Source organism: Micromys minutus (genome assembly GCF_963924665.1).
Source record: "Micromys minutus genome assembly, chromosome: 1".
Taxonomy (NCBI): Eukaryota; Metazoa; Chordata; class Mammalia; order Rodentia; family Muridae; genus Micromys; species Micromys minutus.
In genome coordinates, this window is record NC_137969.1 from 109,661,317 (window position 1) to 109,674,738 (window position 13,422).

Consider the following 13,422-nt stretch of genomic DNA (forward strand, 5'->3'; position numbering starts at 1 on the left):
ACTGAAGGTACACACCAGTGTGCTCACCTCGGAATAACTTTACCTTCCCAGGGTGGTTACGGTTCCCCTTTCCCAAGCCCTATATGGACTCTCAGGTTGGAGAGAGAAAATGTGCTCCAGGACCCCAGTTCTGTGGATGGCGGTGAAAACTGGGGGCAGCCCTCCCCATAAGCAAAAATCATGTGATTGGCAGGAGCAAAGGGAGAGGTGCTGGAGCCAGGGGTTGGAGTAGGGAGACGAAAGCCCTACCTGCTTGGGATTCTGGGCTTAAGGCCAAGTTCAAGGCCAAGACTGATTTCCGGGTGTAGCCCAGACTGGCCATTTCAGGACAGGAAAGGAGACAGAACTTTTACGAAGGCTGGTGAATTTCCATGTAGAAGCCACAAGAGGCCATGTTTTGTCTTAAAATACTATGGGGAAGTTCCCTTGAACCTTTGACAGAGGAAACATAAGTTCTTGATAAACCTAGTAAAAAGGCTACCAAATACACACACACACACACACACACACACACACACACACACACACACACACAGAGACACTCACTCACACACACTCAATGTCTTTCATTCCATAGCTCATCCCATACCAAGTGCTTGGACAGGACTTACACAGTCCAGCAGCTCTTGTGCCATAACACACAATCTTGCTCCTTATCAGCATTTGCTTGTGACTGGAAGCCAACAGCTTGCCTGAGCTGATGTGGATGTGCACTGTGAATACAGAATGGGTTTAAATACATTCATTTATTCAGTACGCATCCATTTACTAAGGACAGCTTTCAACCCATTACGCTAAACACAGTGGGGTCCAAGCAATGACTGAGACTGTCTTTTCCCTAGAGCAACCCACCAGCCAGATGAGGCTGGGGCAGGTCTGTGGTGGGGGCTGTGGTGGGGACTGGGGTGGGAGTTGGAGTGGGGGCTGGGGTGGTTCTGTGTTGGAAGCTGGGATGGAGCTGTGTTGGGGTCCGGGGTGCATCTGGGGTTGAGGTAGACATTTTAACCATGAACCATTTTGTAAGGGTTTTGTGTCAGACTTCCCTGGCTGAGAGCATCCAAGGAATTTTTGCCTTTTAAATCAGGCCCCAGTCTGTTCCTGGCTGCACTGTCTGAAGCAACACTGTCTATAGAATATGAAACTAGATTTTAAAAAGAAAAAACAAACCCAAAAACCAGAGCTGAGGGGATAACCCAGTCAGTACACTGCTTGCTGTAGGAACATGAGGGGCTGAACGTGGTCCCCAGAACCCGTTTTTAAAACAAAAGGCATAGTAGGCTGCACTTGGGGTTCCAGAAAGCCCCAGACCCCAGTGAGAGACCCCCCTTCCCAAAACAGAGGTGAATGACTCCTCAGAAAATAACTTCAAGGTTGACCCATAGTCTCTACATACCTGCACACACACACACACAAACATACACACACACCACATAAACCACACATATACACACAAATACACACATGCATCCACATACCTACATACACAAGCATGTGCACACACCACACACACACACACACACACAAATGCATGCACACACACACACACAAATGCATGCACATTGATTACATACAAAACCACAAACACATCACATGTATACACATAAATACAACACGCACATACACATGTATACGCAGGCATGCATACATACACACACACATACACACACACAAGTAAATATATTGGAACACTTATGAGGTATTTGTTTTCCTTGAGCTAGCACTTTTTAAATGCTACCTGCTGGAAACTGACAGTGGTTGTGGTTGAGTTGGTGGGTTTTGGTTTTTGGTTTTTTGAGACAAGATCTTACTATGTAGCCAAGGTTGGCTTCTAACACATGATTTTTCCTGCTTCAGCCTCCTAAGTGCTAAGATTATAGGATTGTACTACCACACATGGTTTTTTGTTTTTTTTTTTTAATTTAGCATTTTCATATGGTAAATTAGCTGGTATTCTTCTTACTGTATGTGGAAAGCCGTAGAATTAGGTGGGACACTACTCCTACCCAGGTAACTTCTGGAGAAGCTGGGATCTGGGTGGTAACTCGTTTGTTTTGGAGACAGGTCTTACAATGTATGAAGCTCTGCCTGTCTCAGAATTAATGATGTAGACCAGGCTGGCCTCAAACCCACAGAGCTCAGCCAAGCACTGGGCTCCCAGTGTTATGATTAAAGGCCTGTCCCTCCGCCACACCTGGCCTAGGACTTAGTGCTACAGCTGAACTCGGGGACTCCATTTTTAAGTGGCAAATGTTCTACCGTGGAGCTACACCCCAGTCCTACATGGCAACCTTGAACGTAGGTGCTGACCTTTGTTTGGAGTCACAACACAGTCCTCTGCAGCCCAAGGGTGCTGCTGGGTGTTACTGGTCAGGATTCCACAGCTCGTCTTAGTGACAACAACCCCAAAGCAGGCTGAGTTCCAGCCTCCCTCTGCTCACCTGCCAAAGGGACCAAAAGAAGAACTTTCAGAGGCCGTCACGGGTCATCAAATGCGCCACTGTGATGCTTAGCCACTGAGGGGATTTTGGGGAAGGAAGTAGCCCTGACATCATAGAAACATAGAAGTGAGAAAGACTTGGGGTGTTCCTCTTGACCAGGCATTCCAGATGGTTGGGAGCCTGCTCTGTCCTATTAGGGCTCACTCACTCTAGGTTTGGACAGGTGTGCACCCCCTCTTTACCTAGTTGTTGGCCAAGGCTTTGTCCTCTAATAAAACTTTCTTCCAATATGAGGTCTCACTTCACAGCAGCCTGTCAGCCTTGCCTTCGTACAGGCCAACTACTCTGTAACTCTTGGAGAGCATCATATGACTGCCAATCTTTTCACTTCAGCCCAACGGGGGGAAAAAATCCCATCAGCCCACACCTGCATTTTCCTACATTACCTCATGTCTTGGGAGTGTTTCTGTTCTATAATGTTCGAATGCTCATCATCATCATCATCACAACCACCACCACCACCATCATCATCACAAGCATGGTTTCAAACATACAGGCTAGCCTGCAGTTCTCTCTGTAGGTGAAAATACCCTTAGACCTCTTCTCTTCCTGCCTCTACCTGCCCAGTGCCAACATTGCAGATGAGCATTTCCACACCCAGTTAACATGATGCTGGATAACAAACCCAGGGCTTGTTCTAGGCAAGTGTTCTATCAATTAAACTACATGCACAACCCATGCCTGCCACCCACGCTGTCAATCACATACCTGTGGTCACATGGATTATTTTCTACCCTTTACCCTCTACCCCACCTTGCTCCAGAATGGTCCATTCATGGCTGTCGTCATGGGACTTTTCAATAGCTCCCAATGAATCTGTGTTTTCCCTGATGTTTGGCTTGACCCTAGAACTGAATTTGAAAGACAGATGTGAAAGTAATATAACAGAAGTCTTCAATGTGCTTCCATGGTGAGTCTTAGACTCTTGTGTTTCTGCCATCACCAGGAGAAGACATGCCCCCAGGTGGTGCCAATTCCTGGAGGAACTCTGTGAAGCAAGCCCAAAGTAGACTTGTAACTGGGAGCTGTGCCCAGAGGAGCTGAGCCAAGATCAGCTGAATCCCAGCCAACCCTCAGCCATACGAATAAGAAAAATAAACGTTTGTGATGTAAGCCACTGGGACTGAGGAGATTATTTGTTCTTCAACATTATTGGCATAATAGATGACTAGCAAAACTGCCAAAATGCAGCCCAATCCGGGCAGTGGCCAGATAAACAGCCTTACACTCCTTAAGGTCCTGATGTGGAAACTTCCTCACCTCAGCCCCTTTATAACTCGACCAACCAAACCCTTCTTTGCTATGTGCCGTATGTCAGCGCCTGCAAATATTTAATATAATTCCTTCCAGGGCCCAGCGTGACCTACTAAATGCTCACATATTCGAAAGCTTACCAACAAGGCTACAGACTCACTGAGAACAAGGACCGCGCCAGTCCAGAAGGAACAAGAATTACAGTGCTTCACCATCTTCATCAGAATCTTCCAGCGTTTGTTTCTTTATTGGATTTTTTAATTTACATTTCAGATGTTATCCCCTTTCCCTGTCCCCTCACCCCGCCAAAAAAAACTTCCTATCCCAGAATCTTCCAGTGTTTAGCTGGATGCAACCTCACTGTGTCCCGCACAAGCTCAAGCACATGGGATGTGTAAGGTGCCGTAGATGTTTGTGGGATACCCAGTAGAAAGGTAAAGTTCAGGGGCAGGGGAGGATGGCTCAGTGGGTAAAGCATTTGCCTTATAAACTGGGTGGCCGGGGATTACATCATCAGAAGCAGTGTAAAACTTGAACACAGTACACAGCTGTAATCCCAGCATCCTCCTCCTGGAAGACAGGAAGAGACAGAAGAAGCCACAGAAGCTCATAGGAAGGTGAGCATCCATACCCAAGGTTGCCCTCTTACCAACACATTGTGCAGAACGGCACGTGTAGCCTGTACTCTCTAACACACACACACACACACACACACACACACACAGAAGAAAAATGCTATTGATTTTTGCCTACCATGTAATCTTTATTGATCTGAATTTTATGTGTCATGTCTTTTTATTACAATAGTGTTAAATTATCAATTTGATTAGATAGTAAATACAAGCATATTTTTCCTATACTAACTCTATCAATACAATAAGTTGCACCTATTTGAAAAGCCCACGAGAAGAACGTCCTATGTACACAGATGTTTACTCCCGATTTGATAGTTTAGTGCCCTTTATTTTATGGATAAGACATACCTTTGTGTATGACAGCCAATTATCTTTGATTTCCTGGGCTATATTTACACCTGCAGGAAATTCTTCAGAATCACACTTTTCCCTCCCAGTCTAGTTTCAAACACAGTGAAGTTCCCCTTTTTATTTTTGTAAGTTGAAAATTTGTTTTATATTAAAGTACTCAATGAACTGGGTTGTTTTTTTTTTTTTTAAACACCTAGTTTTCATATACGGGAACTTTCCAGACCACTGGCCAAATCACTACATCCACAAGGTATGCTGATCTGTAGCCTAAAAAGAAAAAAAAATAGAATAGGCCAGCCTTGCCTCTATTTATGGATGAAACATCAAGCCGCCCACTTCATTTTCTGGGACCCTGGAATCTATGCCCCAAAATGTACCTATTATCCATCAAGTCACATATCCATTTATTACAGAGAACTGGTACAGTGTACAAATTATTTTGTGTATGTGCATTTGTTTTGTTTTTGTTTTTCAAGGCAAATCCTTTCTATGGGGGCTAGAGAGATGGATCAAGGGTTTAAGAGCACTTACGGCCCTTGCAGACATTGGGATCACAGCACCTACACTGGGTCTCTCACAGCTGCCTGTAACTCCAGCTCCAGGGATAGCTGATGTCTCTGACCTCACCTGTCCTGGTGTGCACATACCCATCCACACACATGTACACAATTAAACCCATAAAACAAAAATATCTAAAAATAGCTTTCTCTGTAGCCACAGTTGGCCGATAGACAGATAAATAGATGATAGATAAATAGATAGATGATAGATAGATAGATAGATAGATAGATAGATAAATGATAGATAGATAGATAGATGATAGACAGATAGACAGATGATAGATAGATAGATAGATAGATAGATAGATAGATAGATAGATAGATAGATAGATGATAGATAGATGGTAGACAGACAGACAGACAGGCAGGCAGGATAGTGTTGCCTTGAATTTAGGGCAATCCTTCAGTTTCAGAGGATTACAAGGGTATGCAATTCATGCCTGACTTAAAACTCTTAGCATATCTTCATACATTTGCAGAATGTTGCTAAAGAAGCAGCAAATCTGCTTTTTGAGAGTGAACATAACTCAAGAAACAGCAAAGGGCCCTTGGAAGCAAGTTCAGTGAAAAAGAAGGCACACCAAGCTGAGAGGCATGAAGAGTTTCACTGTAGTCTCGGAACCCGGAGATAACCGACCAAAACACCCGTGCATATTTCTGTGCATCCGTTTTCTATGTATATATGTTCTCTTACAAATGAGAGGATGCCATATGTGCCTTGTGGGCTGTCTCTTCATTGTCTTCAGTCGGGATCCATATTATCCCCACGTTATGAGGTTGCGAGGAGCTGGGGACGGTCACAAGTCAGCAAAGATCCCTGTGTGTGGAAGCAGGGAGGGAAAACGGTGAGAATTTCCTGTCTGTTCTCTGCTCCTGGGCACCTCTAACAGACACTATTTACTCACGAGCCACAGGCCTGGGAAGTGAGAGCAAAAACCATGCAGCCTAGATACCTTACCCAGTTCAGTCATGTGTGTAGATGTGGGGGAGTCTGTGTGCATGGCTTTCATTATGAGTCACAAGACTTGATTTTTTCCAATGCTCAACAGTGGGGTAGAAGTCTGTAACTGGTAGAAGCATAGTGAGAGGCAGGATGGATAGAGAAGAGAGGAAAATGTCTACACTTCATTGGCCTTTTCACAACAGGGGTCATGTCATGTTTGAGCATGTCCACACGACACACACGAACTGAGTTTCTCAACGCTCCAAACCTGAGCATCACAGAAGTCAGAGTAGCCTCACTGTCATTGAGGATTGCCAGGTTGGTTCTAGAGTGTATCCCAAAGGCCCATAGGCTAAGGGTCAGCTGTCAGCTTATGATGCGGATGGGAGACAGTGGTACTACTAGGGAGTTTATGGGTTTCAGGGATAACACAGAGGTGGGGGCACTTGCCTAACATGCCCAGTGCCCTGGTTTTCAGCTCCAGTATGTCAAATAATCAAAGCAAAACAGAAGGAAGCTAGTAGAAGGAAGTTAGGCCACTAAGTAAGACATGAGCTTACTCTCTGCCTCTTGCTCTATTGCCCAGAGATCCACACACTCCTGGGAGCATGCCCTGTTTCCTTGGGCCCAGAGCAATAGAGAGAAGTGAGTGTGGACTATGAAATTCTGATTGAAGAAAACATTTCCTCTTTGTAAGCTGACTACTTCAAGAATTTTGTTACAGCTCCGGATATTAGGAAGGCTGAGAAGCTCTGCTCTAAACCTTTTCTCCTGGGTTTTGTTCTCTAAACAAAGGAACAAGAGCTGAAAATCCCTAATGACTGTCAAATCCAACAACCAAAGCCACCTGTCCACTCCCTGCCAAGTGATCCCATGTTAGAGCTTCTGTGTGGTTTGGTTCCAACCAAGCTTCCTCCATACTGCTACTGAGATATCCAAGGGCTCCCATTACAAACTGATGCTCATGTCTCTCCATCCAGCCCATTTTGCGGTACTTACTAGGTGGTAAAGCCTTGGAGAGGTGAGGGTAGAACACACAAGGATGGGATTAGTGTCAGCTTCTGAGAGGCTCCAGAGAACTCTCTTTTGGAAGCAGGAAGATGGTCCTCACCAGAGAGTAAACCTGGTGGTGCTTCTATCTTAGGTGGCTCGGCCTCAGAACTGCGTGAAATAAAGATTTATGAGCTACATAGTCTGGTGCCTTTGTTATTCAGAAGGTCAGAGAGCTAAGGGGAAGAGAAGAGGCAGAAAGAGGTGCTGGGCGTTTGGACGAGAGAGCTTGGAGAACAAAATGTAGGTTGGGGAGGCCCCACTTGTTTAGGTGACAGGTCCATTGGGATCCACTACTGGAGAATTTGACTTAGAATGGCTTACAAATTAGGACGCTAGTTGCTGTGCTCAGCGATTGTGTCACCTGTTGATTCTCACCTAAGATTGTGTGGTGTTTTCCTTCACACAGTGACTCAGCTGGGTTCCATAGAGAAAGGTTGGGTGGTAGGGCACCCTAGCCAGTTACAGGAATTTAGAAGCACGGGGCTGACATAGCAGCGGCCTGCCGTGGGAACTTAGCAAGCCAGGTGGAGAGATTTTGGAGATTGGGGGTCAGAAAGTCTGCTGGGATAAGAACAGCCAGACTGGCGGCTGGTGCCAGTGGTAGCGTGGGATTGCTTTTTTATTACTTCATGCTACAATGGTGTCTCTTCACAGCAATGAAAATCCTGATTAAGATGATGGGTACAACTTTTAAAGTCTGCCAACCTCAACAGTCCCTTGAGCAGAGCATGGTGGGAAACAGAAGAGAACTTGATTGACAGGCAACATCTCAAAGAGAAATGAAGGAGGACGGCAGTGACATCACACTGGCGACAGGAATCAGGACAAGACACACAGGAGCACAGCAGCATGGACAGGTGATGGGTCCATCACATCCTATTTCCTATTCCACCACCACCCCACCCCACCCCACCCCACTCCAACACCCCACCCCACTCCACCACCCCACCCCACTCCACCACCCCACCCCACCCTACTCCAACACCCCACCCCATTCCACCACCCCACCCCACCCCACTCCAACACCCCACCCCACTCCACCACCCCACCCCACCCCACCCCACTCCAACACCCCACCCCACTCCACCACCCCACCCCACCCCACTCCAACACCCCACCCCACTTCACCACCCCACCCCACTCCACCACCCATCCCCACTCCACCACCCCACCCCACCCTACTCCAACACCCCACCCCACTCCACCACCCCACCCCACCCCACTCCAACACCCCACCCCACTCCACCACCCCACCCCACTCCACTCCACCACCCCACCCCACCCCACTCCAACACCCCACCCCACTCCAACACCCCACCCCACCCCACTCCACTCCACCACCCCACCCTACCCCACTCCAACACCCTACCCCACTCCAACACCCCACCCCACCCCACTCCACCACCCCACCCCACTCCACTCCACCACCCCACCCCACTCCACCACCCCACCCCACCCCACTCCACTCACCACCCCACCCCACCCCACTCCACCACCCCACCCCACCCCACTCCACCACCCCATTCCACCCCACTCCAACACCCCACTCCACCCCACCTCACCCCACTCCACCACCCCACCCCACCCCACCTCACCCCACTCCACCACCCCACCCCACTCCACCTCACCCCACTCCACCACCCCACCCCACTCCACCACTCCACCCCTCCACTCCACCACCATACCACTCCAGGAACACAGATTTAGCTTTTTTGGTCACATAGAGAGAAAGCACTAGCTAGCAGTTGAAATTTCAATTAATTACAGTCATAAATCTTTTTATTTTTCTTCAAAAAGCCAAAATGAGTACTGGTCCCTCAGTTGTGTGAGGTGCCTATGATATGGTAGTCAGGCAATAAATCCTCACTATCAGCATGTGAATACTTGCTCCTTACATGTCTGCCTTCTCCAGAGACGTTAAGGCTCTAAAGTTGAAGCTCATTCCTACCATATTAGAAGTCAAAGAAATATTTTTTTTGTTCTCAAAACAACCTAGACATTTTTAATCCCAACGTCTCCCTACTTAGAGTACATTCTGTTGTCTTCCAGAGTATTCATGTTCTGGTCCATATCCCCAGACAGTGTTGATTTCCCCACCCCCTTGACTCTAGACTTGGCCATATGCTGTACCTTCACCAATGGGAAGTAGCCACATGGAATCACGCCAGGCCAAGATGAGGCAACTATGTATCCTGTTGTCCTCTATGACAGATGCCCCAAATAACTACAGCTCCTCCAACCAGGCCTCTCATGGAAGCCATAGGATGTGATAAATTTGTCCAAAGTTTTGGGAGTCTGGGGGTGGAAAGGGGCAAAGTTCAGGTAGAACAACTGAGTCACAACTGACCTATGGGATGATGTTTGTTTTCAAAAGCCATTAAATGTGCTTGTTTGTTACTGCAACAAAATCCACCCAGTGCACCATACAGTGTGTCTATAGCATCGCAAAGTAAAGAAAGGCCGAGGTGAGACAAGAACAACGGGAAGAAAAGGGAGAGCTGGGAGATGCTACATTGGTGAGGTGTTTGCCATGCACGTGTAAGGACCTGGGTTTGAGTTCCATGATCCACGTAGAACAGCTGTATAAGAAGATGTATGCCTATAGTGCTCGAACAGAGGAAACACACAAGGGACTGTTTCACTAGCCAGACAGCCTAGCCAAATATGTGAGCACCAGCTTCCAGTGAGAGAGCTGGTAGAGAAAAATTGAGAAAGATACGTGATGTTAACCTCAGACTTCCAATGAACAAAACACACACACACAATGTACATGCACACATATATATGTGCACATACACACATGCACAACATATACATGCATAGCATATACATGCACACACATATGCACCTACACACATACACACACACAAGCACAATCCTGCATGTAGACACATGCACATGCACACACAAATACACACATATGAGTGCACACACACACACAAACACACACATATATATGCATACACATGCAAACACATACACATACACATACATATGCAGTTGCACACACACACAGTGATACATCTGTGCACATACCCATATATACATGCACACACAGGTGCGCACACATGTGCGAGTATGCAGCTACACACTCTCTCACTCACACACATGTATATATGCTCATGCACAAAAATTAGAGAAGAAGTTAAAGGAACTTGCACGTGCCCGTGGCAGAACAGGATAAATTCACAGCATAGCTAGTAACACAAGAAGCCAGGGAGGAAATAGAAAGTTCTAGAGATGTTGGTGAACCCCAAATACTCTGAAGAGGGTGATGTTTGGGAAACAAGCTCTCTCCCACTTGGCAACTGTTTTCTGCAGGAAGTAGTGCTACCTCTATGTTTCAGAGGTTAACTCCCCTCTGAGCTTTGAATTTGGTGATGAACTCCCACCACAGCCCACCTCCCTCTTTATAAGATGCAGATGCTATCCCTCCGTGTTTACACTCTGAATTGCTTTCATGTAGCTGTTTGCTGAAGAACAGGCATTTTTCTTTTCTTTTTCTTTTTTGAATAATAATCCTTATTAGCATATTTTCAAAGGTACATGTAATCCTGAGCTACTTCAGTTACACATTTATCATTTTCTCTTTGAGGTTTACATGTAGTTGACTGTAACTTCACAGTAAGTACATTTTCATATTAATCAGGAACATGAATAATTTAGAATGTTCGTCTTGTCCCTTGGAATCACCTGCTAGTGTGCTCAGGGCACCTCACTGTCTAATTCTACAACTTGGAAGAGTTTAGTCCCTGACCCTCCAGGACTTCCTTCTAAACTGCACGACGGGACAGTGTAAGAGCGGAGTCCGTGAGTTCCCACACCGAGTTTCAGACAACGATTGAGCTCTTTACCTCTGACCCTTTCTCCTGAGGAAGCCGAGTCAGTCTCTGGCTAGGTGGAAATGGTAAGAGAGTCTCTAATCCTAACATTTCAGCTACTTTGAGAAGTCATAGTTTCTCTTCACAGAGAAGCAGCTGAACACACATTTGAAGAAGAGAAGTTTACCATGGTCTAATGACAAGGACTGCAACCCAGTGTCAACATGTCTTTGAGGAGATGAATAAAACATGGTGTCCGAAATACTTCCTCCAGTCTAGAAAGGAATACACTCAGCGGAGTAACATTAAATCCCAGAAATCTAGACCAGATTTTTTAAATGCTAAATAAAAAGACAAAACGGAAAGGCAAAAGGTTCTGTAATCTTAGAGAAAAGACATTTAGCTAACATCTCCGGTTGGACTATATGTTCATCCTAAGTATTTTAATTTACTATCAAAATATTGTGTCTTTCTACAAACAACAATAAAAACAAGCATATAGTATCTAGAAATGTGTCTCTGATAAGAACGTCAAGTTTTTCAAAGTACACACAATTTTTTTTCTTGAATAAGGTAGCTATAGCTGTCTCAGGTTAAAGTTACAGTAAACAGTTCAAGAAAAAAATGCATATTGCTTATATTTTAAAGCAAGCAATTCTGTTTAAAATGTAAGTATAAATATGAACCTATTGTAGAAATATTTATAAACACGTCTCGGGAATAGTCCCACATCAACAAGGAATGGAACAACTGGTTGGAACATAATGAAAGACTGGTATTAGATATAACCTGTGAGGACAAATGCACAATTACCTTTATGATTAAAAAGAACAAAGACAGAGCTTCCGTTTTCCAAGTCTGAGAACCTGGCGGCAAAATGCACTTGCATATACTGTGCTGCAGTGAGCATCTGATCAGAAAAGACTCACAAAGTCCTGAGACTACTGTACAAACCGGGACGGAATCCATTAGGATAAGACTTGAAGGTGTCCAGAAGAGCTTCTCAAGGACAACTGGACACTCTCGCCTGCACCAAGGATTCATGAGAAGAGTTTAGCAAAACTGTCTTCTGGATAACTGACTCTGCACCCCAGTAACAAGCTTGGATAAGACAAAGCAAACCTAACAGATAAGCAATTGCCCAAGACACATAGGTTGCATGAAATCATCTTGAAAGATCTTGTGTGCCTACAGTTAATCCAACTCCAATGAAAATACATATCACAGCAGCGTCTCCGGAGAAGGGCACTACCTACTGAGGAGACTTTTTTTGCAGTGTGGGCATTTTGCCAGAGTGTTGAACCTCAGTTCCATCCACAGGAATGTGTTCCCGCAGTGCCCACACACTCCCCTTGTACCTCTGGCTTGATTGGCAATGCAGGTTGAGCCGGTTGTTTTTCAGAAATGAGCGATATAGGGCCAAGGTTAATTATGCGTTGACAGTTGGGTCTCGGACATCCTATTCTCCGAGATGTGTCCTTACAAATGAGGAGACAATTGCAAAGGCATCTAACGTATTTCTTTGGGGGGGGGGCGCTGATTGGTGTAGCTTCATTGCAAACTAAGCACTTAACCACATGCTGGAGACGTTTACCATCCAGGTTGATTAGAGATTGGCACACACGACAGTTCATCACAGGAATACCACTTGTTCCTGGACTGGTGGTGGTTGTGTACGGAGGTGGGAGTTCAGCTCTTGGGCTGCTTTCTTGCAAATACGGCAGGGATGTGGGGGCGACGCTTCCCGAATAGGATGCTAACAGCAGAGGCGAATGTTTGTCCACCCCATCAGCAGCCATGACTATAACAACAATGCGGCAGGCCACGGGTTGAACCCGGCTGCGGCTAATGGTGGCCAGCAATGCCACCGCGATGCTGCTACGGCCTCTGGGAGGGTCCAGGATGTGTCACCCAGGCATTTTCTCCATGTGTCCTTTGAGGTGAGTTAAGTATGCCCGGGAGGGTTTGCCGGACATGGGGTCTCTCACTGAGCAGACAGGTTAGTTATAAATCTCTCTGTGATTTCTCTTAACCTCGTAACAACTAAAGTCAAACCTGAGACTAAGCAGTAAGCCCGTTTATTTTATCTGATTTTGACTCCCATTAAGCTCTTATGATTTATTTAAAGGTTCTGAAATATCAGATTGAAATGTGACATGTTGGGCGTAAAGGGTTTTTAAGAACCAGATGATGAATAGAGTAAAATTCACTCTGAAATCTCCATACTGGTCCAATAAATTGCTCAGGCAACCTACAGAGACTTAGTCCGGAAGTGGCCGTGAGCATCAGGGTTGATATGAGTGCTTT

General features: G+C 45.8%; 1 protein-coding gene across 1 annotated transcript; it reads right to left on the reverse strand.

Moving 5' to 3' along the window:
- Positions 1-12,419: 12,419 nt before the first annotated feature.
- LOC308439954 (type 2 phosphatidylinositol 4,5-bisphosphate 4-phosphatase-like) lies at positions 12,420-12,914 on the reverse strand (the record flags this gene model as incomplete). Its single annotated transcript, XM_080941893.1, has 1 exon — positions 12,420-12,914. One exon carries the CDS (start codon positions 12,912-12,914, stop codon positions 12,420-12,422), a length of 495 nt encoding a protein of 164 aa, XP_080798019.1.
- Between the last annotated feature and the right edge of the window lie 508 nt (positions 12,915-13,422).